Consider the following 24476-nt stretch of genomic DNA (forward strand, 5'->3'; position numbering starts at 1 on the left):
CGACATCGATATTCTGGAAGGCTGATGGACCCAACTACCTACCTGACTCTGGGTCTCTCCACCATTGGTCCTACGCTGAGTGAGCTCTTCGTATACAGCCGCGGTGCTACTTACCATGCTCTTGTTCTGAACCTATCAGAACAAGTCCCGGGCCCTCCCTTTAGTACATGCCAAGAGCTACACATCCTCTCCGAATAGCTGGAAAGTCTTGACTTATTACGTTTCGTCATCACAAAGATGCGATTTCTCGGGAAACTCCCTCCACAGCAAGGGTCTCAGCACGCATATCCTGTACTTTGCTTACGACATCTGCAATGACAAAGACGCACCTTACGGCAATGAAACCCACCATCTGCCGGGAGCCATGACGGTTGGTGGGATGACGTCGGTAACGGAATGTAGGATAGCGGTGCTAGATGACGCCAATCCTTGCCCGAAGCCTTTTCAGCTGGTATTGCTTCATTCAGTATGTCGATAGTCTTCGAGGCAACTTACTCCGAGAAAGTGAGGATAACTGTTCGTTACTTTCTAGGTATTCTACAATGACTTACTTGCTTTGGACTGACGCTCCTATATACTACTGTCTAACACACTCATATTAGGAAGATGACAGCCAATGAGAGAGATCCTGTGAACGGTTTTCTGATGGCTATTGAGTCTCAAGGAATCCACCAAATTTTTCACGAAATGCGAGGCACCAAACGGCAGATTCGCAAACAAATAAATTAACCTCCCGCTAACGGTCTGTGATTCCTAACTTATTTTTGGTTGCCAGCTCTGGCTAATATCCATAAACTCCCACAACGCCTCACGTTGTAAGTTTTTGACCTGCTTTTCGCCTAATGCCTCTATTGCAGAACTAGTCTGCAGCCGTCCATCCATATCTGTCCATGTACACCATGATGACATGCATCTTGATTATTTTTGGTGGGATCTATCCCCGCAAAAGTCCCCCAGCTCTCACCAAAGGACAATTGATGTATCATAAAAAACCCCCATATCTTTGAAGTGTTACCACCAAGGCGGCTTTGAACATGTATACTCGCGTATACGTCCCTTATTTTGTAGAGAATCGTCTTCTCTTGACGTAGTAGAGGTATAAGAATGGAGAATCAAGTGAGTGTGAAAGCTCAGCGTAGATTGAGAAGAAAAGGGAAATCACAAAAAGAAATCCAGTCCGTTGTAGATCGTCACCGGATAATGTTTATCATAATCGCAGTGGTGTATCGAATGCGGGCTAGCACGCAGCTGCGATAGTAGTTTGATCTCAAATCTAACTACTGAGCTGTGCCTGTCAGCCAAAATTCCAAAGGAATATGGGCTGCTGCTAGTTGTCTTCAAAAGGCAACGTACCAATTCTTTTTGCGACAGCAGTTCAGCCCATCCACAGGACCTGCATGTTGAAAAAGCAAAGGTGTGTCTTTAACCGGTAAGACCAACCATGCATCCGCTTTCAAAGACATGCACACAAAATCTGGAGCAGCTGATCTTTGGGTATCCGACCTGAGAAGTTGACGAGGAGAGTTGTTGCCAGGGCCGTATTTGAGCGGTCTCTTTGAAAGGAATTGCGGGTGCCAGAGGCCAGAGCCATTGTTAGGGCCCAGGAATTGGGAAGCTTGGCCAAGTTAGCAATTCATTCTGAAGTCCACAATGATTCAACCACGAGTTTGCTCACCTCATCTTGAATAGATCGTTTGAGATTGATAAGGGCGTCCGCAGTAACGTCGGGGTTAGTTGGATCGTATGAGTCTATTAGAGGCTCAATTTTGGACATTACAGAAGAACGAGCGCCAGCGCCCTCTGATATCAGCATAGATTCGGCAGTTTTGAGTATCTCTTCCTGAAAACCACGGCGTTCCCAAGTGCTCCACCCTTTGGTTGCTTGGAACACATCGGCAATCACCTTTGGCAGCCGCCTATTACGACTCAGACGTTGCTCATTAGCCAGAGAAGAAGCCTCTCCAAACGTATCGCAGTAATATGCAGAGACAAGGGCGTCAAAGCTATCGAATCCAGCTGCCTGAGCGGCCTCCATGATACTTCCGATGCGCTCTCCTAGAGCAGCCTGGGTGCCTGGCTGAGGCGCGGGTCGCAGGTTTTCCCTGAGGCCCTCTGGAACGGGACTGTTTAGAACTGCGCTGGGGGTAGGGGCAGCAGGAAGTGGTGGAAAAGTAATGGAATTATCAGATGTAGGCGGAGGGCGACTCTTGGGCATGGCATCTGTCTTCCACAAGTCTGCGCTAGACTCATAGGAGAACTCCATAGCCTCTGCATTGGCAGGGGAAAAAGCATCTGAGCACTGGGCATGCTCAGGTTGAGTCAAATTGTCTAGAGCTATATTTCAGTCAGTCCATGTGGTTTCTCTCCTAGCAACGTTGGTCTAATGGATCTGGATTACAACTCACGCTGTGGCGGCGCAGCATTGCTCGGGGTGTAAGAAGGAGTGAAATGGGCCTCTTGCTGCAGACTATTAAGGCGGTTCAATAGCTGCGTTTGAAAACGCAAACAGTCGAGCACGAAATCGTGGGGTACTTTGGAAACCCGTTCTGAGGGAGGCTGGCCTAGAGGAGAGAGCAAGCCATTGGCTTCAGGAGAAGGCTGCGTTTGTGCTGGGCTTTTAAGAGTATTGCGAGGCAAATGCTGGAATACAAGCTCGGCCTCATTACCAGGTCGTTCATACATGGCTTGCTGCTGCACCTGGGATTGGCTAATGGGGGTCTTATCCTGGGGCATAGGAGGTGGGGATGATTCGACGCCGGATATCTGATTGTTGATAGCTGTAAAGCCCCTAACAGATCCGCTGGTGGAAGATGAATCGACGTTCTCCGAGTTTTCTGTCTGCTGAGCCTTGTTCCGTTCGTGGCTATCTAGTCGGGCTTGTAGCTCGCCAAGGCGTGCCTTCATACGGTGACCTGCATATTTGGATGTCCTTCTGGTTAGCAATGCAACGCCCCCTTCATAACTATAATGTTCTAAGATAATGTAGCCAGCAGCCAATGGCAGTAGAGGTGAAAGTAAAGGGCAGCTGACGCTAAGTAAGAGACGGGTGGGTGGTCATACGATATGTTCTTTGAGCAACTCGATTCTGTATCCTCTTCTTTTCCTTGGGATCTGAGACCTTTGTCCAGTCGTCTTCCTCTCGGTACGGGCCGTGATAAACGGGCATCAAAGCCTTCTTCTTCTTGCTTGAACGAGCAGGAGTTGTTGAAATATCCGCAGGATCAACCGTCCCTGGAGGAGTCGAAATGGAAAACCCGGGTGGTGATTCTAAAGACACTGGCTGTGACTGAACTTGGAAAGTTGAGTCTCGCGGTGAAGATGAAGGTGAAGTTACTGAGGTGGAAGAGGCACATGCCGTCATTGGAGGAGTGATGGAAGAGGGCGAAGGATAGTCCCAGATTCCAGCTGTAAAGGACATGTCGTCTATGGAATCCTCTTTGAGAAGATGCAAGAGGATGTATGTAACGGATGGGATATATAAAACAAGGAGATATGATGTTATATGAGATGTGATGACTCGATCTTTATAGAGCTGAAATAGGAACACGAATCCCTCAACAGGACAACGGCAATGGCTTGATATATATACAGACATCGACGCAAGCCATGGAGATGCGATGCCTCTTATATTATATACATGTTTATGTACTGAATACGATGTAAAAAGCAAGAGAGAGAGCACTAGCAGCATCCCACTACGCTTGACAAGGATCTAGGATGTGAGAGCCCTGGAGACGATGCTCCCGCATTTCCAGAGTGCCTGAACTTTTGCTGAGCTGCCTGAAAGCGCATGTATTAGACATGTTACAAGTACGAAGAAGAGGCTTTGTACGGCCTCCTTACCCGACCACAGTCGCACATCCGCGATGTATCAGAGACGCTGGCCGTACCTTGGCAACCAGGGGTGTCTTGGGGGTTCACTCATCATCCAAGCTTAAGCTTACCCCCCCAGCCAAATCGGTAGAACACACACCTCCCCCGCTATGGGTGTTCCACAAGTGAAGGATTCCCTCTGCTCTGCTGCTTCCACTAGCTTGCTCAGGCCCTGGTCCACACCTCCCTCAAATCCCTGTCCGCCTTTCTCAGCAACTTGTTTACGCCCAGCTGGGCGGCTGCCCAAGCCCGAAGCACGAGATACCACTACTCGTACCTACATACTAGAGGTTGTATGCGGTGCAAGTACAGGACACGGCAAAGGCGAGGCCGGGTTCTGGTGGTACTCATACCTGACATGGACCTTTTTGAAAGCGCGGGGGCAGATTCGGCTGGATGACACCTCCGGCAAGCCTCTTGCTGGCTTGGCTGAATGACACGAAGAAAACTCACCGTCCAGTGGCCAGTGTAATTGAGCACATCATGTTCAGGCACCAGACCGCAGGCCTTATTTATCACCTCCTCCTAGTACTGAGCGAGTGCTGTACTACTGCAGAGCATCTGCAGGCTCAACTCGCGCTCCTGTAGCCCTGCTGTAGCCCTGCTCTTGCTCTGCTCTACTTGGATATACGTGGAAGTGCAGGCATAGGTTCAGGCACACCCGCGTATATGTAAGTACTTCACACATGCTGCACATGCGCTGGCCTCAAGGTAGGGCATCAATCTTGGTAAGGGTCTCGCTTTAGCAGAGTGTACAGCAGCTCTGTGGACTAGACAAGGGCTTGTAGCGGCTTGAACGCGCCTCATCGTCTTGGTGGACAGCCGCCCGTTCGTCCATGTTTCATCCGCTCATCGCCGAATGATCCCAGCAGCTCTAATGGACCAATGACACCCACCAGCACATCAGTGCCTCTTCCAGTGACGCTCTTATCGCCGACTATGCTCGTAGCTTCGAGTTTCTAGTTCAGCCAGTCCCAGTATGAAGTTATCCCGGCAGCACGCAATGTAATTCCCGTCTGATTACCCCATCTCAGCTGCTTAGGCGAACGATATCTAGTATATTGTTGGAGCAGGGTATGGGGAGATGAACAGGTTCAGATACTAATGCTACTGGGAAAGCAATACGTAAGCATCAATGGACAAATGTAGACTCTCTCCCTGAGTATTGACGTGTTTCGCCTTGAATACCTCATTCTGTGCCTTTAAAAGTGATGTAATAAGAGCGTCAAGTACTGCTAAAGGGAATATCCACGCCCCTCAAGCGAGACGTGGTTCGATGGAGTGATTTAAGACCTTGAAAAACTAATGTAGGGACTGCCGGTGTCAGATATCACATCTGGGCTCTAACCACATCGTACTCGTAGGTGCTTTTGATCTGGCATCTAGCAGATGGGTGGGCGGCCGACGGTTATGACATAGCGCTTTACAGCCACTTTACAGCCAACAGAATGGAGAACTCATCCTCCATTACAATTAGTACTACGAGATGCTGTAGAGATGCTGTATTAAGGGTTTTTGTTCAGCCGACGGAGGCATCAAACCAACAAGTTGGCGGCTTGGTGCAGTATACTTTGTACGACATCCCATCTGCCGGGTCTCTGGATCTCGACTTCAGAGCGGAAAAGCATGTTCTGGTCCAGCTAGCCACACGCATCCCCTTGTTTCCACTTTCATGCTGTCTTGTCTCTTGCTCAACCTTGCCTTTACTCTTCCAGAGACGGAGCGGCTTCCGATTCAAGCACACTCTTGTCCAATTAATTCTCTCCCCAGCCTTCTGTTTCCCTTGAACGTCTCGGCCGATCAGCGACGGCGTTCATATAGCCGCTTGGGGTCTCTCCTTTCCGCCGCCTAATAGCGGTCTGGCAATATTAGAGACGCCCAATGGAGACCACAGGAAGCAATCTTGTTCGTCGATGGCATGTCTTGCGCTAGTTGGCTAGTAGCTGCATGTATGAGATGGAGCCTGCATTCCCAAGTCGGTGGCGTAGGCTCGCTCGTATGAGCTCATGGAGAACCAATCTGGCAGCCATCATCTCGCTTTCTACTAGTATGCAGTTCCGAAAATGGATCCTTATGCGCAATTAGTCGCAAACATCTTTGAGATGGATATTCCGAACCTAGTTGTGGTAGTACGAAGAGCGGGCGAGCTGGCTCACAAGGCGGCTGTATCACCGCCGCATCTGCCAGTTTAGCATCCAACTCCCGAGTTTAGAATGCCTTGGTCAAGAAACGCGCAACATGGCACATTGTCGCTGTCATCTCGTGGCCGTACGTGCACTGTTGAGTTGTACAGCAGGTGGCGAAAGGAGAAAGGGAGGAGGGGACCTATGGCAGTTGTCTTTTGCCAAATCGTTCCGTCTGAGGTGTCGATGGGGAATGTAGAGCATGACGAAACGGGAACTTTTGTGTTACCTGCTACCGACCAGGAGATTCACGAGAATAATTCATCAACACTTCCCAAGCTCAGCGTCTGTGGAGAGAACACGCCTCTTGGATTGTCAGCGAGACACCTGAACAGAGTCCGTGCGGTGAGAAAAAAATGAAGCTGGAAGAGAAAAGAAAAAGAAAAAACCACTCAGAAGTCTTAATCATGTGGCTGTCCACATTGATTCCCACTTGGCTACCTCGGCTCTCTTCCCGTGCCGCCATCAATACCCTTGCCAGACTTTAGTTGAGTGGTACCACAAAGTCGCAGCCCAGCTGTCCAATCGCAGATAAGCTTTTCCTAACTGATACTCATGGCAGGGCTGCGGCATACAGGTTCAGCACAGCAGGCAAAACACGGAACCAAATCCAAGCAGGTGCCTCCTCTTCCCGTCCTACCGGTGCTTTGGTTTACCTTGCTGCATTTTGTGGCTGCCTCGGTGAGGTAGCATGAGCAGCGCCTGAGACACTGTGCGTATCGTGTCTCGGGGTAAGTAACTACATTTTGCCGCCGCCCATCTTCTGTCCGTCCGTGCTCTTTGCGGAACCCGGTCTCTGCCGTGGCCTGTGAGAAGAGACGACAAAAGGGCTGAAAGAAAGAAGGATAAGAGAAGAACGAAGAAGATACAGGTACGTTAAGCCAACAGAGCGGCAGATGAGAGCATCGAATCTCGGAAGATAAAGACAGGAACAAGGACAAGGACAAGGCCCAAGTGCTACCACACGATGCTCGCGCCTACATTCCCAAGCTCAATGTTCCGATAGGTACCCGCACCCATGAGCATCGGGTCCGCAGCTCATCGCCCAATGGGGACGATCTACTATCAGATGGAGGCAAGGGATGTGTTTAGACGAGGCCCACAGACAGAGTAAGGGCCGGGGACCTGACCTGAGAGATCTCTCCTGGCGCCACCAGTCCAGTAATCGAGATCGCTTAGATGCGGCCAGAGTCCCCTCTCCTTTTGTGCCGTGCAAGACGCGAATCACAAACCTCCAAGCTGTGGCTGCTTAGACTTGTTGGCTCCAGCATGCTGTCTCTCCACCTCGCCTGTTCTCAGCAGATTTGGTTCCAATGGCCCTTGATTTCACTCTTCTCTCAATAGGATGGGTGGGCCAAAGATGCAATGCGACGAAAAGGAGAAGAAGGGGGCTGCTGCAGACCGGCCACTGATGAGCCAGAGACGCCCTTCGTGCTTGTTTAGCCGTTGCTCGTCTTCCCTTTCGTCTCTTTTCACATTCACATACGAGTACGCAACGGCAGTACTACGCTGCCATTATTACTTGCTGCTTGCTCGGACATTTTGCACAATCTACGCTAGCAAGGAGATGCCCACCGCTCCATGCAATGGGATCAACGCCATGATGGTCCCTTCTGGGGAAAGGGAGAATTCCTTGATCCCCGCTACGGAGCCGCTACGGCACCATCCGCCTCTCCATTTTCGCCTGGTTCGGTAGAGCGTCACATTGAATCCACAACCAAGACCTTTATTTGCACACGTGGGCGTTTTCTGAGGTCATGGCTCTCGATGCTGGTTCGGCCAGTCCATCATCCGGCTATCGGTGACAGCAGAGCACCAAATGATGGGCCAGGGGGTTCTCTGGTACAGGCGGGAGATGTTCTGAGCAATGGAGCAGACAGGCAGCTGCAGCCACCATGTTGCCAGTCCACATGCCTTACTCCTTGCCCAGCCCTGCTTACTTGCTTCCCGATATTGCATTGTAAACGGCGTGGTGCAGGTGAAAATTGCGTCTTATTCTCGCCGTCAACGCGAGAAATGCCCACTAGCTAGGATAGGTAACATACCTACCTATGTACGGAATAATTGTCTGGAAACTTGTAATCTACCGGACCGGCTGATTCCTTACAACCCCGTGGTTTGTTTTCTACTCTCTTCTTTTCTTTTCTCTTCCCTTCTTGTCCTTTTTTTTATCGGAATATTTCACGGGAACAATTCCTTTTCGTTGGCTGCCCAGGTTGCTCAGCTTTGGCGGCGAACACAGCGTTCCATTACTCACATTGGTTGAGCAGCAACTCACTACTGCATCTATATCCAAGGTTGATATTGAAGTGATACCGCGACAGGCACCCTAGAATATCCAAGTAGAACCCTAATTCCGTCATTATCTTCCCACAAAGACCAAGAAAAAGCAAGAGAGAAAAAACAGCCTGCTCCAAGACATACCAGTGCCTACTCTGTCTGCTAACTACATGTATCGTTGGTTGTTGGCCCGTGAAATCAATCTTGGGCGCTGGTGGCGCACGGCAAGAAGATCAAGAAGAGACACGCATGCCGGGAACCTTTTGCTCAGTACGCCACACATCATCACTGCATACCTTCTCTGTTTGTCTCTCACTTCCCAGGATGTGGCGCACGGCATACAGGTTTTCGCTGCGAATGAGCATTGTGGGATGGCTGGCGACTCATCAATCAGCTTGGCACTTGACGCCTTGTGTGCTTGAGCTTCAACGAAGCAGAAGCTATTTTCTGCGTGTCTCATTAAGGCTGCATTACGTGCTGCAACCATCCAGGCACTGCCCAACACTCCGGCCTTGAATTGTACGTATAGTCAGCGATTCTTCGCGAGACCTTGACATGATTACCTCTGAAAGCTTGTTTTCATCTAGTCTCTCCGAGACGAAGAACGTAAACGCAAATGCCCAGCATTTATGCAATACTTCGCGAGTAGAATAGACGTAGCATTTTAACCTTGGTACGTGGATACTGAAAGCATAGCATTGTCCCTGTCGTGAAGGATACAAAAGCAGCATCACAGGTAGTCAAAGGGTAACAATCAGCACATAAACTCATACCTTGTCGTGTGCCGATATTTGCAGCATAAGCTCTATACCTCTTTGAACCCGGTGACGAACAGAAAGGATTTTCGCGTCGGGGCCAAGAGCTCAAAGGGCTGATGATGCGACGCAACATAGTTGGAGGGTGCTAGGAATGAGATGTTTCATTGGCTTTGGTCTCAATTGAGGCTTCTGATTGGAGTGATACTTTATGACGCCTGCAAGTCCAGAGCGGCGCAACCGCATCCTCTTGAATCGGGCTGGCCGCCCTCAACCGCTTCCAACAGGATCTTTTGAGAGCTTTTGGTCATTAATCATGAACCGGATACCACTTTCATTGCCTTCCGAATAAGGCACATAGAGAATCAAACATCGAGAATTCTTGGTCCAGACATGCCCATGTGATACGCACACCACTAACATCTGACGAGGGGATGGCGTGCGTAAGAAGCTGAAAAAATTGTTCATACCTGCCAAGATATCCCCCACACTATCACAATCCTGTACTATTTTATGAAGCCAAAATAAGCCTCCAGAGGTCACTCGCTCTCTAGCATAAGGGAAGAACTTGGGGGCAAATTTTTATTCAAGCAGCTGCCCATCTTCAACGGTGGCTGAGCAACATGACAACATGCCTCAACATCTGCCCCCGCGTTCATATTCCTTAACTGAGGCCCGATCCGGGCGCATTAGCGGCGCGTCGTTCCGAGCCTAGGCGGAAGGGAGGGGGCGCCCCGTTGGTCTAACGCCGATGATGCCTCTAGCCGTACAACCGGGCAACAGAAATCTAAACGTGTGCTACGAGCGGACAGAAGCAGTCCCTGTGTATGTACCTATACATCAAGTCTTTCGTACAATATTTCCTCGAGGAATGTTCATGTAGCAACTCTCAGAGCCGATGTCGCTCGGGCATCTCGTCCCTCCTAGCGGCTCTAATACAGAAGAAGATTCACATGGCCACCTTTGGATTGCTCTAGCTGCTAGCGAGCAGATTGATAGACATCAACATATGATTAGCGGCATATAAAAACACCTACGTGCGGAGACACGGAACAGACTGCATCCAAGCTGGTCTGTTGGCGGTTAAGTGCAGCCCTCCCGGAACCGTCCCGAGGTCACACCCAACGTAGGTGCTTCCCATGAAGGCCGTTTGGCGTTACATTCGAGCGGCTGTGAAAGGTAAAACGTGGCAATTTACGTTGTCACGACACGTTCAGGAGAATACAGGGCATTTCTACAATTAACGGCTAAAAGCCTATTATTCTTGATCATCTTGAGGTGAATTGGCGAGGAGCGTTAGATGTACACAGGTACGTAGAAGTAATCGATCAAGATGGCTCATCAGCTAACGCGAGTGAAACAGTGTAGTGAGGATCGGAAGTATTATTTCCTTCCCAATATTCCCAATATTCTGGTCACTCTGCAAGGGGTGGCAAGACAGAATTTGGAAAGCATTTCCACGGAAGAAGACTTTGGGACTTGGTGGACGGCACATGGATCAGCCACACCTCGGTTGCTGAAATTGCAAAGTTGGTGGTCTTGATTCAATGGCGTTTCCTCACGGGCATATCTATTTCCACTTTGATTAAAAGCAGTGGCTCCTGTATGCCGTGGCAATCAGATATACCTCGTAAATGCGAGGTACATGTTCATGTTTTATTGCTGATGGAGGGCACCATGGTAGTACTTACAAAACTGAGGGGTGGAGGGGGAGGGGGGAGAGTCTGTGGGGTGTTGGCACGATACCACCTCACACCACATGTATCTCAATCAGATAACACCCTTAAGCAATGAGGTAGTATTCGTTTTACATCAAAACAGCGAGCTAGGAGAGCTAAGAAGAATGTTATTACTTGTACAACTCAAAACTAAGCCTTTCCAGCATTGTCGAGGCTCCAAATGCGAATGAAGCTCGGAGGAGCAAACCATCCCGACACTAGCCTTTCCACACTTTCGGAACACTACAGCCGTAGACGTGAGCTAGCACGAAAATTAAGAATGATGCCATGCCACCCACAACGGAAAGGTATCTATGCCTAATGGCCGACCTTTATGGAAGATCTTGGGTGCTTGAGTTACATAGCACAGTATTGTGCGCAGATTAAGCCCGTATAGAGGTTGGTTCAGTGGCGCGTATGCAGATCCGGGGCGAGCTGAGATCAAATGGGATTGTAAAAAAGGATGCCCGTCTATAGACGGAAAAGTCATGACGCCTTTTGAACTCAAAAAAAGGCTGTAGACCGATCTTGGAGCTGCGAGATGTTGTCTCAAAGTCACTTCCGGCGTGATTGTCTTTGTCTCTTCAACGCGGCTCCGTGTCCTACCTAGGTGCTGTTCAGGTATCTACCACGGCTGGAATAGATATGTATAGGTACAGATACAAATAGTACGTATGGTGATATGTACACCACGAAACATGCTTGATATCTGTTAGTTTATTCGCTACTCTGGAAGCCCTTCATTTGCCGACAGAGTCGGGAGAGCCTGTAGCCCATAGCTTATGGCCACGTTCCTGCAGCTTGCAAAGTGGGTTCGTGGAACTGGGTTCGTGGAACACATTGCCTTAAGGGAGTGTTTAGTACCCATGGACAATTTTGTGTGGTTTTCTGTGGGAGGGAGGAACCCTGGTCTCTTACACGCAATACCTCGACCAAGAAGTCGGGTCTCTTCTACCACGGGCAGTGTGTAAAATTTAGCATCCAGATGATTGATAGAGCCGTTGAAATGAAGGAAAGGTGCATTTTAACAGAGGGATTGGGACTCAAAATCCGTTAGTGGGGATAAATGTATAGCAGGCAGAGAGCATGAATGCAACATCACACCCTACGAGATGATGGACATCAGATGAACCAATGGGTGTCCCCGTGCGGGGAGACCTATACCAGATGAGACACTAATTGAAGTTGCTCATCGCAGCACGACCGCTGAATTTGCCGCCTGTAACCACGGGATATCATGCTTGGCGTTTAGGGCACGAATACAACACCTCCTCCATTTGTAGATCTAACCATTTGCCTCACAGGTTTTGCACAGGAATTGGGTTCCCTTAGTGTATTACTTATTCTCAGTATTCAAAACGCAAGATAATTCACTTTTGACGCCCTAAATGTTCGTGCTAATTGCCTAACATATACTAACCGCTCAGTCACTATGCACAGGTCGCTACGATCATCCCTATATCACTCTATCCACTTCACGGCCATAACCCCTCAATCAATATAAAGTGATTGAACCGAGAAGTAAAAAAAAATGAGAACTTCTCAGTCCAATCAAAGTACCACAAGTACAGCCGTCTGCAAGTCTCAGCGCCTCTTGTTTTCCTGCCCCTGCTCCTTGGCCACACGTCAGGCGATGCTCGGCGATATCTGGAGCCCATTGTTTCGCACATACAAAATATCAAGAACAAATGGGCGGGAGTAAACTCAATCTGAACTGGATGAGACATGAAGAAGCAGGAGGTGCATGCCGTGTACTTTGACCGTAGGGATACGAGTAGTTGAAGGACTCTGATACGGTGACGTAGAGAGTCTTGCTCAGATGGAAGCTATTCGTGGAATGAATACACTGGAGGTGCCATTTCTAGGTAAACTGCCAAAGTTGAGCATTTCCTTGATCCACACATCAGTGAATCTTGCCTTTCGATCGGAAATATTCTTGCTGGAAACTTGCTCCAACCAAAGACCCCCTCCCCCCATCCTGAGTCCTAGATCACACACACACCTTCCCAATCCAGATGCTATTCAAACCTTGTTTACCGCGAATTCCTTCCTCTTGTACACAAAACACGAATCATGGACAATTTTCAAGACTACTCCACACGCATTGATTCGGTCTAATCGAAACCCGACCCTACGGCTGAGACGCGAGCTGTCCATCTGCTGTCAGCAAGTGGCCGACTCGTTGACTGCCCGAAATTCTTATAGGAACCAAGGCAGTTTATACGTTCTGAATTACCAATAAGTCTAAAATAAGAATTCCATGAACAGTTTTCTTGTATTTCTAGCGCAGTGTAGCAAATGAGCGTATCCCGTGGCACATACTAATAAATGTGAGGTATCAAAGTAATACTGCAACCCCCCTGCATTGAATGGGAATGTTGGCTACTCACGTAATCGCGGCACATCAGCTGAAGGACGGTCAGCACTCGGCGCCTCCCACTGCCAAACGGCCATCTACTGCAAAGAGACGGTATGGTATGATCCATCACCGCTGCCTTCTCCTCCTTGTACACGCTTCCCGTTGACCCGGTTCAGCTGAGTCAACTTTCGTGACATGGATATCCCGAATGAGACACTTAGAGTTTATTCCCCGTCTCAGCATCGGCCGATGAAGCTGGCAATTTGGTAGAGTACATAGTACGCAAGCCACCGTCCGCATCATGAGCCGATTACGCCTTACAAGTTGAAATTAAAACAGGACTAAATGATCGGCACATCTCGGCCAGCGCCGCGGATCTTGAGGCTAGTTTACTGGGCCGCGTACCAAAAGAGCGGCAGCAGGGGTGCTCTCGTACTAATATACTCCATCAATCTGAGTATTACCGGTCCAGCCTCCCTTTGGCTTGCGCCGGCGTGCTGTCATTGCCATTAGCATGCTTAGCGTCGAGGTGCAAGATTATCACGGCTGCCAATCAAAAATACGAGGCAACTTGGGGTGCTGGCACATTTCAGTAGCGTCAGTAAGATGCGTTTCAAATTCTCCGTAGGATGTATGCTACGATGGTCCTGAATTCGTCCTTAGAGTGATGAGACAACCTTGCCTGTTTCAAAGCAGCTAGCCACCAAAAACACAGAAAAACCTGTCAAGCCGCTCGTGAGGCAATCAAGTCATCTTGACTTCATCAATTTGACACATGATTTCGGCACACAAGTACTTGGACATCGCCCTTCGTAAACCGACCCATTAGGAGCCTACGATTCTGTGTCTTACTACGAGCCGTGAGGGGCTTAACCAGGTGAGTGATCTTTTCTTACCTGTCACAAAATCACAATCCGGGCTACCATATCAAGCAGGGAGAGAGTATCCAACTCAACTCTGCCGTCCTCGGCACAAATCCCCAGCCGAAGCTTGAGTCCGCGAATACTATTGCTTTATTTGAATCAATCGCCGAGCAAAATGCTTGAGGCTTTTGATCATCTACCTCCATGTCTTACTTTTCTAATCCATAATGCCTAATGTTGGGCTATCACTTCAATAGTTCCTCGTGGGCTACATCGAACTCACTGCGGACTGGGTGCTGTGTGGATGCTGTGTGCTTTGTCATGTCATATGCCCAGAATACAACAGGCCGTCAGGGTTTTCCGAGGCGCTGAGCTGGATCGTGTAGAGATCATTCGCTGCCGCACCGGCTTAGAGGTAATCTAAGGGAGACCAGCCACCAGTGCTACGCCATAGAGTAAGTTTTCACATGAATGGAGCAAGACGTTACACCCTATACTTCAGTAGTCGTTCTTTTTGAGTTCCGTTTTTACGTAGAAGAAGAGATTACCATAATTGAGGAGCGCTATACGACGTGAATGCTCACTTCTAATCACATATTTGCAGAGTAGTTATAAAATAGAGTACACGCTACTAAAATGGTCATTTGTCTTCATTTTATGTATGCTACTTGTAGCAAGTAGATGGCCCTTGATATTAGATGAAACCCAATGCGGCGAAAGAAACACTACAAGTCATCAGAGATAGAAGAGCAATAAAAAGCAAAGTCGAAAGGGAGCAGTGTTGTGCTCTCCACACGACAAGCCAAAGGCGTCATAAAGGTATCATTCTGCGTAAGAGGGCTACTCGTGTACGTAAATCTTTTGCTTGGCTTCTGCATTGCGATGTCGGCACTCGCATCCCTTCCTTCAACAATCTTACCTAAGTTGCCGCTCTACTACTAAGCTCGGCTACCGTTCAACGTTTCATCGTCGAGGCTTGGATGCCTCAATCCTGTCAATCATGCATCTCCGGCACTCACATAGCCTCCTCTCTAATGAATCCCCCTCCCTTCATTTGGCTGGGTCGCCCTGCTTCCTTCTCTTTGGACATGTTCTCGTTTTAAACCTTTGATCTGTCTTAGTTTCACATGAATGAGTAAATCTAGACTTCTTCCATAAAACTTTGTTTGAACAATTTGGTGCCTTCATTTCTTCGCTCATATCATTATTTGCCGTGTAACCGCAGCTGGACTGAAACCGGTGCTCAGCCCAGGCGCGAGCTTCACTTTGTCTGCTGCAGACAGAATTCAGCCTTACTGGTTAAACGACTTCACGAGGCTGGAGAATCTACCCTGGCGCCTCCAGCATTTCTCTTCAAAAGTGGTGTCGTGCGTGGAGGGCTCATTGGAGCTCTGAGGGCGCATCTCATTGGCATTCCCTGTAACGAGATGCATTTGGGGGGCTACAGGTAAGCCCACGTTCTACCTTTTGCCACCCCTCTTTTCTCCGCATTCGCTGCGTTTCCGGAGCGGCCAAGGCTGCATCGCCCGCCAGTTACTGTACAAGAGGCTATCAACGGCATGCGAACTGGTGTCGAGCGGCAGCTATATCCTTGACCCAGGGAACTCGGCCACCACGAGAGAAGCATTGTCAACTTGGGTACGAGCCTCTCTATCCTTTTTTTGCTATTAATAATGATAGCAAGAAGAAGAAGTAGCAGAAGAAAGGAAGAAAATACTTTACTCACCAAGAGATAACTTCCGGTGTCTAATTTAGCTCCTCAGGCCAAATCTCCGGACCTGCGTGTCATCCGCACTCATCCAGCCGCTACTTAATCCCTGACTACCCCGATGGTGTGGAGACAAGTCTCTTTCTTGACCATTTCGAAGATACATTCGAGCGAAATCTACCTCAGGTCAAACCACTTAAATCGACTAACGCTGCGGGAAGCTGAACAACGTTAGAAAAACACACGCTGCTGCCATAGTCTCTGCTGTTTTTGTCATCACTACCATACGAGCACCAATTCGCGTATGGTAGCTATCAAGAACTACTGGCGGGTTTCGAGTCATCCTCTCGCCCCAATTATCGCCGCCTCGACCACACCAACTTTTCCCAAATTCCGAAGGAAGCGGCCCTCCGAGGGGGTGCGCGCCCAACAAGTGTGCCACCAGGCTAGGCCTGAATAATTGCTCTTGCTCCTTTGCTACCATCTTGTCGTTAAAAACCATCATCGACAGTAGTTAGCCCCTCTCCATCTAAGAGCAGGCTATTGAGCACGTTGGGGGAATTCGGAACAGCTAGCCGACGTTTTTGTGTCAGATGCCGCGCCAGAAAACCTCCAACATGACTCCTGAACCTTCAGCTGTGAGTATGCTTTTGACTCTTTAATTGTTGGACTAACTTCTCTTTTCGCTCATCAAGTCGCTAATCTCAACATCATTGCATAGAGAAAAGGACCAATCTGGGCAACACCTTGTCGGCCGTGTGCTGGTCGAATGGTCAAAACTCCCGGTCATGTATGTCGTGGCCAAGGTGGTTCGTCTTCTCCCCCCTTTTCCATATCAAGCTACTTTATTCTTCTTTCTACCCGAGGGGTGTTCCGCTACGGATCCTCTGCGCATCCGCTGCGAGTGAGATATGATATAACTGACATGGGCCCTGAATGCTGGGCTGGCACTTAATATAGAGAAGAGCGCCAAGTGTTCTCACTGCGTCGCCGGCCATCATAAGTGCGAGGACGTACGTGGTCCCTTTAGTCGTCATTACCGTTGTCTATATTTGGTATTCTTACTATTAGACTGCCTCCAGCGACGTCATTCATTGCTTACAATACTCCTGCTGAACACCTCCTGTACATAGTTGCTTGTAGACAAAGATGGCAGAATCAAGCCTGCCGCGCGCGCCGTTGCAGCTGCATCCCTCAAAGTGTCCCAGGGTGAGGAGGTCAGTGTTTCATTACGAAATTATTTGCCGATCATGTTGATTTTCCACGACTCAGCATTAGTGTGCATATTGAGGGGAAGTGAATGATTCTGCAAGAGTGTTTCTCACAACGCAAAATTATGTTGGCTTCATTGGCCTTGGCTAACAAGTCCCACGATGCCGAATCAACAGGTCCCAGAATACGAAAACTTGGCCACCAAGTATAATCTCCTTGCACGCCGAGAAGCCAAGCGAAGATCACCGACAACAGCCGGTTCTGCTTCAGCTGCTGGTGCCGCCGTGAGCACGGATGCTCTGGCGGAGCTTATGCGCCGGCAAAATGAAATCCTTCTGGATATACGAGCTGAGCTGAGCGCATTGCGCGAGAGGACTGGCGCGGGGACGCCGCCAGTGGAAGACTCGGATACGTATGAAGACGACTATGGCTTTGACCTGGCGGTAGATAGACAGGTCAGGAGGTGAAGAGTTGAGTTGAATGCTTATACACGCAGCGCTTTTTATCGGATTACAGACTAGTTACATAGGTTTCGACGGTCTTACAGGCAACAATCGTGTTGTTCGCGTGCATTCTGTGTGTATTTAGATATATTTCTCTTAAAAGAATAGAAAAAGACCATTTCAAAACTAAGAGTCAACGTAAATGGACTCACTTGGACCTTCTTGCTCAACAGCGTATATTTTGAATATCGATGAAGTTGTAGCCCATTTTGCTGGTGAGAGAAGCTGATCCAAATGTCTGCATGAAGACCCCAATCTCTAAATGTTTACTTCACATGTGAGGCAGGAGACCAATCTAGAGAATGTCGACAGAGCTCGGGAAAACATCTTGAAACAAGCTACACAGCGTCGCTGACTCTTTTTTTGTTGATACACGATTGCAATTGGAGCATCCATACGATTATTCTGCGTGGGGGCAACATCGCCTGCCACGGGACCTGAGAAATATGTACGTGTGACATGCATGGCGAATATTTCTAGGCCTATTTCCGTCGCCTGCTTCAAACTATTATCTTGTGCATGCACGGGGGCCAAAGAAGCCCGGAAGTTGAATGGTGATGCGGTGGCGAGATAGGTTGGACACGTGGTTGATTTGCAGTGGGTTCAGTGCTCTCATTACCACATATGAAGTACTCAGGCTTTTTATAAGTTATATCAAAACATTTTTCAGCCAAATTTGAAAGAAAATCCATATAAAAAGATATATAGAGCCACACAGAGGGAGCATGTATGTTCCTCATATCATGATGTATTTGCTTGCTTCTACGGCTTCAGCTGCCGAACCCGGGAGATTGCCGAATTAGGAAATCAACCTGATACATGGACCAATTATCGTTGAGCGGATAAGGGAGGTGGGGCCACCAGAGTTGGCGGATAAAAAGACCGAGTCATGAGCGGCAGATTTCAGCATAAAACAATGATTCAATATTTTATTATTCTCTTCCTTAGGCAAGTAAGGTGATTTTTGTTACAGCTGTAGCTCCCAAGACCAACTGCGGTGCTGACGTGGATTGTAAGAAGAAAACTTGCTGCAGAACTGCACTCCGTACACGAGCAATAGCGGGGAAGCTCCCTGGCAGATTTCCTTGTAATGCGTTCGTTTTGGTCCCCCGTCATGGATGTGATACACACCAGATACCCAATAATTTTCCCTTCAAGCCGCAAAAGTGAAACTGAAAGACTTGCAACTCCAAGTAGGTTGGTCATAGTATCTGCAAGTGAAGCTTTTCCCCCAGGCTTCCACCTCGTGCTCAGGCTCATGTGAATGATTCAATGACGCGATTGGTTCGCAGCCGCCAGGAATGGAGGCTTCTGATGGTGTGGACGTAGTGAAGAAAACCGTTGGAAGGCTTGACAGACTGCATCCCCCATCAGTCCGTTTAGATCCAAAGGATCAGTAGTAAATTTTGTACTTTATCTCTTTCTGAATAAGATCGTCCGCCAGTCAGATGCAAAATAAGTATGTACAGGGTCTACGAGTATGCCCCCTGCGAGCGTGAATTGCCGGTGATAGGTGGATATAGCAGACAGGTTAGCAGTGAGGGAACAGAGCTAACGAGGTAGTGAGAAAGAGATTCCCATACCAAAGTTAAATGGATGGTGTCTAGCCATAGCAAGGTACCATATAAATGCCGAATCCTTGCATCGACTCGTCGAGAAGGTGAGATACTCGGAATGTAGGAAATAGCCTAGCCAGAAAATTTGCCGTAGCGGGAGGCTCACAGGAATCTTAGTGCTCCTTCAAGGCTAGAAGTTAATGCAAGGAAGAGGTCACCACCTTGGCTTCCCAAAAGAAGTAAAATGACCGTTTAAAAGGCGGAGAGGAGACCTCAGAAGTGCCACTAAATTCAGCCGCAAAGAATGCAACTGACCTACGGAGAAAATTGATGGTGACAATACTATTTGGATTGGAAGACGACGAGTCTTGTGTGTGCATTACAACTCTGGGGGCTACTGCTCACGCGCAGCAGTTTTTAACGCTTATGAGTACTTGCATCACAATGTCGGGGCTGCCGAGAAGCACATTAGCCCAGGCGTGTAGCAGCGTAGAGGCCAATCGGAACACAGGTGAAGCTGCCAAGCCTGCAGAGTGACGGCGCTGGCTGTGGCAGGACTATGAAAGCTCATATGTTTTTCTCGAGATAATAGGGAGAAAAGGAACCTTCTTCCCCTAGAGCTTGCCTTCGGACTAATTATCCCGTTGGTACCTGTCATATTCGGCATTCGATTTTGTCCGAACCATCTGGGTTGTGATAGTACCCCGCAATGATCTGCGACAAAGAAGCCATAATCATTCCACGCAGGCACAACTGGTTTGGTTTAAAGCTCAATGCTGTGTAACAGGATTCATATGGAATATCTAATGGCTTATGAATCGCTTGAAGCTGGCAACCCATCACCAGCCAGACGTGGGCACGATCGACATCGACGGCCTCAAAAACAAGTTTCACGCCTGGTTAGCAGGTTGCTTGACCAATATCCATGTGTATACTGCAGCAGACACTGGCGTTGCTGACCTACTCCTCATTTGAGCGCGAACATGCGAACACCCTATGAAGGGCTCACACGGCAGTGTGAAAATAAAAAAGCTTCAAATCCAGGTACACGTCGCTAACCTCCGAAGGAGTCCTGCCCCATTCCACGAACCCATGCAGGCAGCAAACCCTGCTTTATCTTCTTTAGGTTACCGGCGCAGAGCTGTTGTATGCTAGTGTATAGGTCTTTTGCCAGGGCGGTTGGGATCTTCAGAACCAAGAAGATAGCGTAGAACATTGAGGGGGGAAATCCGTGGCATTCTATAAATCCTCTGATTAAGGGTCTTTAAACTATTTACACAGCTTAACGAGATATAATCTGAATTATTGCGCCTAATTTATAGGAACAGTATTATATAATAGCATACTTCATTAAAAGGAGCCAAGCAAGATTTTCGAGCCCAAAGCCATGAATCACGATCGATATGGCAACAAACATATCTGTGAAAGCGAAGATCATGCTTGACATTCACACTCTTGATCGCATTACCATTCCCAGACTTCAGGCATGTGAAACTTACAGTATCATATGAGTAGCACCTCTAAAAATGCATTTATGATTTGTCACTTATTGCCGTTGTCCCCCGGATTGCGGCCTCTAGAGGATGATGGAGGGTAATGTCAAAGGGGTGATGCCGTTTTCATTTTCACTTCCATACAAGTTTCTCGGTGACCAAATTTAGTCTCGGGGCAAAGTATACATGGAAAAGGTTGGCAGGGTCGTATAGTAGTCAACAAATAATATGCCAAGACGGCGTATTTCTCGTGTATGCCATGTTATACCTACGCCCAAAGTGCTCCGATTGACGGCAATACATGATATTTTGGTGCCGTATTTGTCACATCTTACTCACAGGCTGAACGGGCGTGAGGCTACCAAGGCATTTCTTACATGTCGCCATAAAGACAACATATTGCGGGCATCTACCAGATTGATCCAGGTCCCGATCGGAACAAAGCTTTGCAATATAAACCGTCAAACTACCTTACATTCTCTTATCCACCCAATTAACAAAAAGTTTGGTAATCGTAATTATATCCGTATGCAGCCAATGCCACCGGTATCCGGGGTTTTTTGAAGAGGGTGCGTGATCTTACGTGCTTGGATCCAGACAAACGGGCACCCGTCAGCATAGGGTTTCATCTGATGTGGAAGAGACTAGAGTGAAATCCGAACTGATTCCGACAAATAACAAAGGGATATCTTGACATGTTTAATTCGACCATCCCTGTAGATTTCAGATGATGGATGGGGTGTGCATAACCGTTTTTAGTGCAATATGTTGCCATCCGGGAAGGAAGTATCCGGGGATACTTGTGGGATCTTCACCTCTTTGGTATTTGACACATCAAATTAACGGAAACACATCATCTTCAGTACTCAATGGAGTCGACAGTTTGAGTCTGAGGCAGAGTAGCAAGTGCTGGATGACTGCTGAAAGGTATGTTCTTCACTGAGAAGGCACATAACGATAGGGAGGTTTGAAGGGCTTCAATATAGCAAACTCTGAATATACTGATAGGATCCTAGTAGGTAAGTGAGGGTTGGGAATTTATAGAACCGAATACATGAAAAAAAGGTTAACCTAACACAAATAATAAGCGTCATGTCATTAGAAGTTCAATATTCGCCTAGCCAAAAAGCATACAGATACATTGATGAACATATATTTGGAAGGACGATTGTCTAACAGAAATAATCAGTACACATATTGCATACGGATGGGAACTTCGTCAATCGATACTAAGATAGACGTTAGATCCGATCCGCTAACAGTAAAATATATGTATAGGTCAATGTAGAAATAGCTCAGGAACTCACATTATATATTATAAGCCGCATATATGTTTGATACGCCGGAATAGAAACTTCGTTTACATTGGCGATTAGGCCACTCAGACTTGAATGTGAGTTTCACATTCGGGCGATGTTTTTCTCTTTACTCTAAGGGCGCTTCAGATCTTTCAAGAGCTCCCACTCTTGTCTAAACATTATGTGACAAGCTCTTGTCCAAATCCGATGAGATTCCCATATCATGGCATAAGTAGCATTATTGGTTACATCAACTGGGAGCATACCGCAACCGTAAAAATACATAGAGCCAGAAACTTCCAAGAAATCTTGTTGTCTGGTATAAGAGTAATATATAAGAGAATCAATAGGCTTTCTCTTACTCCAGTGCCCATCAAATAGCCAGTTGGCATGCTGGCTGCTCATCGTTGGAAGGAGGGAGTTTTGAGATAGGAACCCAAGTATATTAGATGCTCTTTACGTATAAAAGAAGACCTATTTCTAGCAAATCAATAGGAACACAGAAAACTTGAAGCTGGTATCATTGCTGCGCAGTATTGCAACATGGTAATAAACATCATATTACAGAATTAATTGTTTATTCTTGCAATATTCAACCAGACTGCTTAATTCGCACTTGATATCTTGATATTATGAACACAAAAACAGGCTTGAACACGAAAGTCATCTTTTCGATCAATCTATGTGATGGTGGCACACCACCGTCCCTTTTGACTGGCTAGTCCACAAAGTTGAGATTCAAATGTGACAGCAGCAAGGGATCCAATCAACATTCCCACTGTCTCTCCCACTCCAATGCTTCCAAGTGCAAAATCTGCGTCGTCGTCTGGATTCCTGCTCAGATACTCCATTGCGGCATTATATATATGCATATACATCATTCCACTAAGCCAACCAATGGAAGATATAAGGCCAAGTACAACATATTTGTTTGCGCTCAGCATAAGTGATGTGTTGAGAATCGCAGCGAGACAGCAAACGACCAACAAGGCGAAGATAAGTCTCGGTCTTCTGCTTCGAAACAACAGGGCGGTTGAGCGAGCAATAACATCTCCAATCTGGAATGCCAGACCGTATGTGGCTGAAAACGATTGATATCCTGAGAACCCCCGTAGCTTGCGACTGGCACGAGGTGTTCCTGTAGACGCGAGGGCCTGTACTGCAGTAACAAGAAGAAGAGGATCTATACACAATCGAAGGAGCTTGCCGCTCATCAGGTGCATGTTACGATGAATGCGTTCCCAAAAGCCAATCGTTTGCGAGTGATTCTCCGCAGTGAGCAGGGAGGATTTAGGACTTTCCATCTCGATTGTATCTTCTTCTTCCCCGGCCAGTGCATTGACTGCCATAGTGTCCAGCATAGGAGGAGGCAGCACCAGGAAATAGGCAGCTACCATAGCTACTAGCAAATAGTAGACATATCTTGTAGCGTTACGCATCATAAGGCCCATGTGAATCGTTAATATTGTCGGCAGGACGGCGCGCAATGCACCGCCAGCTGCGGACCCAGTTCCCCATCCTGTCAGAGCCGTCTTGCCGTAATGGGACAGCTGGCTCAAGAAGAAAACCTCAGCAACCGCAGTATTCGCCGAAGCAAGCACAGCAATCAGGGTGCGGATAGGGGCAATGACGTTTGGAGGCGCGGCATTGGTAGCGACTGTGGCCAAGATCCAGCAACCCGAAAGCAAGGCCAGCCAAATCCAGTGCGGCGTATAATGCAAGATATGTGGAACGAGAAGCTTGACCGCAATAGCAGGAAGCAACTCTATTAGCAAGACAACAGGCAGTGAAAAGGGCACAATGAGGTAAAGGCTAGAAAAGATGATGTACGGAAGAAGTGTATTCGCAAAGCCTGGATTGGCTGATGTTAGCTTGCATGCGGTCTCAGGCGACGGTGCCTCCACCAGCCAGCACAATACGTGTACTCACCAACAATTCCAAAAGCAGTAAATGTCCGCAAGTCCCGTCCGGCAGTAAAGTTGGACCCGGATCCGCGAACAGGAGGCTTCACTGCCGGCATGGCGGAGATATGTAAGGCGGGAATCAACAGTGTAAGCCGGCGTTGATGTTAGAGCTACAACTAGCTCAAATAGCCTCACTACTCGGCGTAAAATCTGCCCTCCTTTCTCAACTCTGCGAGCCTTTGTTGTAAAGTCTGAGGCTCCGGTCAATGTGAGGTAGATCACATGAATATCATGGGTTTTGAGCCGTACTCTTCTCTTATCGGCACTCAACAGGCCCGCCAGCCTTGGCATCGATCACCCAGGTGACCAAGCTGCGGTGAACTGTCCTCAACCTTTTCAAACCTTTCAGGCCTTTGTATGAGGCACATTCAATTCCACACCCACAAGCAGAGAAACGGCCAACGCTTAGAAAATAGGATGACGCTGATGGTGTGGAAACTGGACCCCTTAGAGGATGATCCTCGCCCACGTGCGGTAGCGCCAAACAGTGCCGGATCCGCCTGACTCGAAGCTGCAGAGACGGACGACGATAGCACGACTAAGGCCCCTATATACGGATTAGATTGAGAGTGCTTCAAATCGACTTCTACCTCATCAAGTGCCAAGACATGGCGACGCGCAAGCTAAAGCCTATATCCGCCGCATTCTCCGTTGCCGTTGGATTCCCTGGATGGAGAGGCCAATCACTGCTTGATTCGGTTACCCGTCGCC

The 24476-nt window shown here is 48.1% G+C and overlaps 3 protein-coding genes across 3 annotated transcripts; 1 reads left to right on the plus strand and 2 right to left on the minus strand.

Annotated features, from left to right (window-relative positions):
* Positions 1-734: 734 nt before the first annotated feature.
* V8C40DRAFT_245534 (bZIP transcription factor) lies at positions 735-3586 on the minus strand. Its single transcript, XM_083215928.1, has 4 exons — positions 3061-3586; positions 2406-2912; positions 1676-2334; positions 735-1615 (listed from the first exon to the last, which is right to left on the minus strand). The coding sequence occupies exons 1-4, from the start codon at positions 3416-3418 to the stop codon at positions 1454-1456; spliced, it is 1686 nt and encodes a 561-aa protein (XP_083073133.1). The 5' UTR covers positions 3419-3586; the 3' UTR covers positions 735-1453.
* A 12308-nt stretch (positions 3587-15894) lies between these two features.
* On the plus strand, positions 15895-17571 carry V8C40DRAFT_245544 (uncharacterized protein). The gene is made up of 5 exons (XM_083215929.1): positions 15895-16377; positions 16461-16548; positions 16700-16752; positions 16873-16956; positions 17128-17571. Exons 1-5 carry the CDS (start codon positions 16333-16335, stop codon positions 17416-17418), a joined length of 561 nt encoding a protein of 186 aa, XP_083073134.1. The 5' UTR covers positions 15895-16332; the 3' UTR covers positions 17419-17571.
* Positions 17572-22399: 4828 nt separating this feature from the next.
* Positions 22400-24364, minus strand: V8C40DRAFT_245546 (batten's disease protein Cln3). The gene is made up of 2 exons (XM_083215930.1): positions 23731-24364; positions 22400-23653 (listed from the first exon to the last, which is right to left on the minus strand). Exons 1-2 carry the CDS (start codon positions 23819-23821, stop codon positions 22482-22484), a joined length of 1263 nt encoding a protein of 420 aa, XP_083073135.1. The 5' UTR covers positions 23822-24364; the 3' UTR covers positions 22400-22481.
* Positions 24365-24476: the final 112 nt, after the last annotated feature.

This window comes from Trichoderma camerunense (genome assembly GCF_050948025.1).
Source record: "Trichoderma camerunense strain CBS 138272 chromosome Unknown V8C40scaffold_9, whole genome shotgun sequence".
Taxonomy (NCBI): Eukaryota; Fungi; Ascomycota; class Sordariomycetes; order Hypocreales; family Hypocreaceae; genus Trichoderma; species Trichoderma camerunense.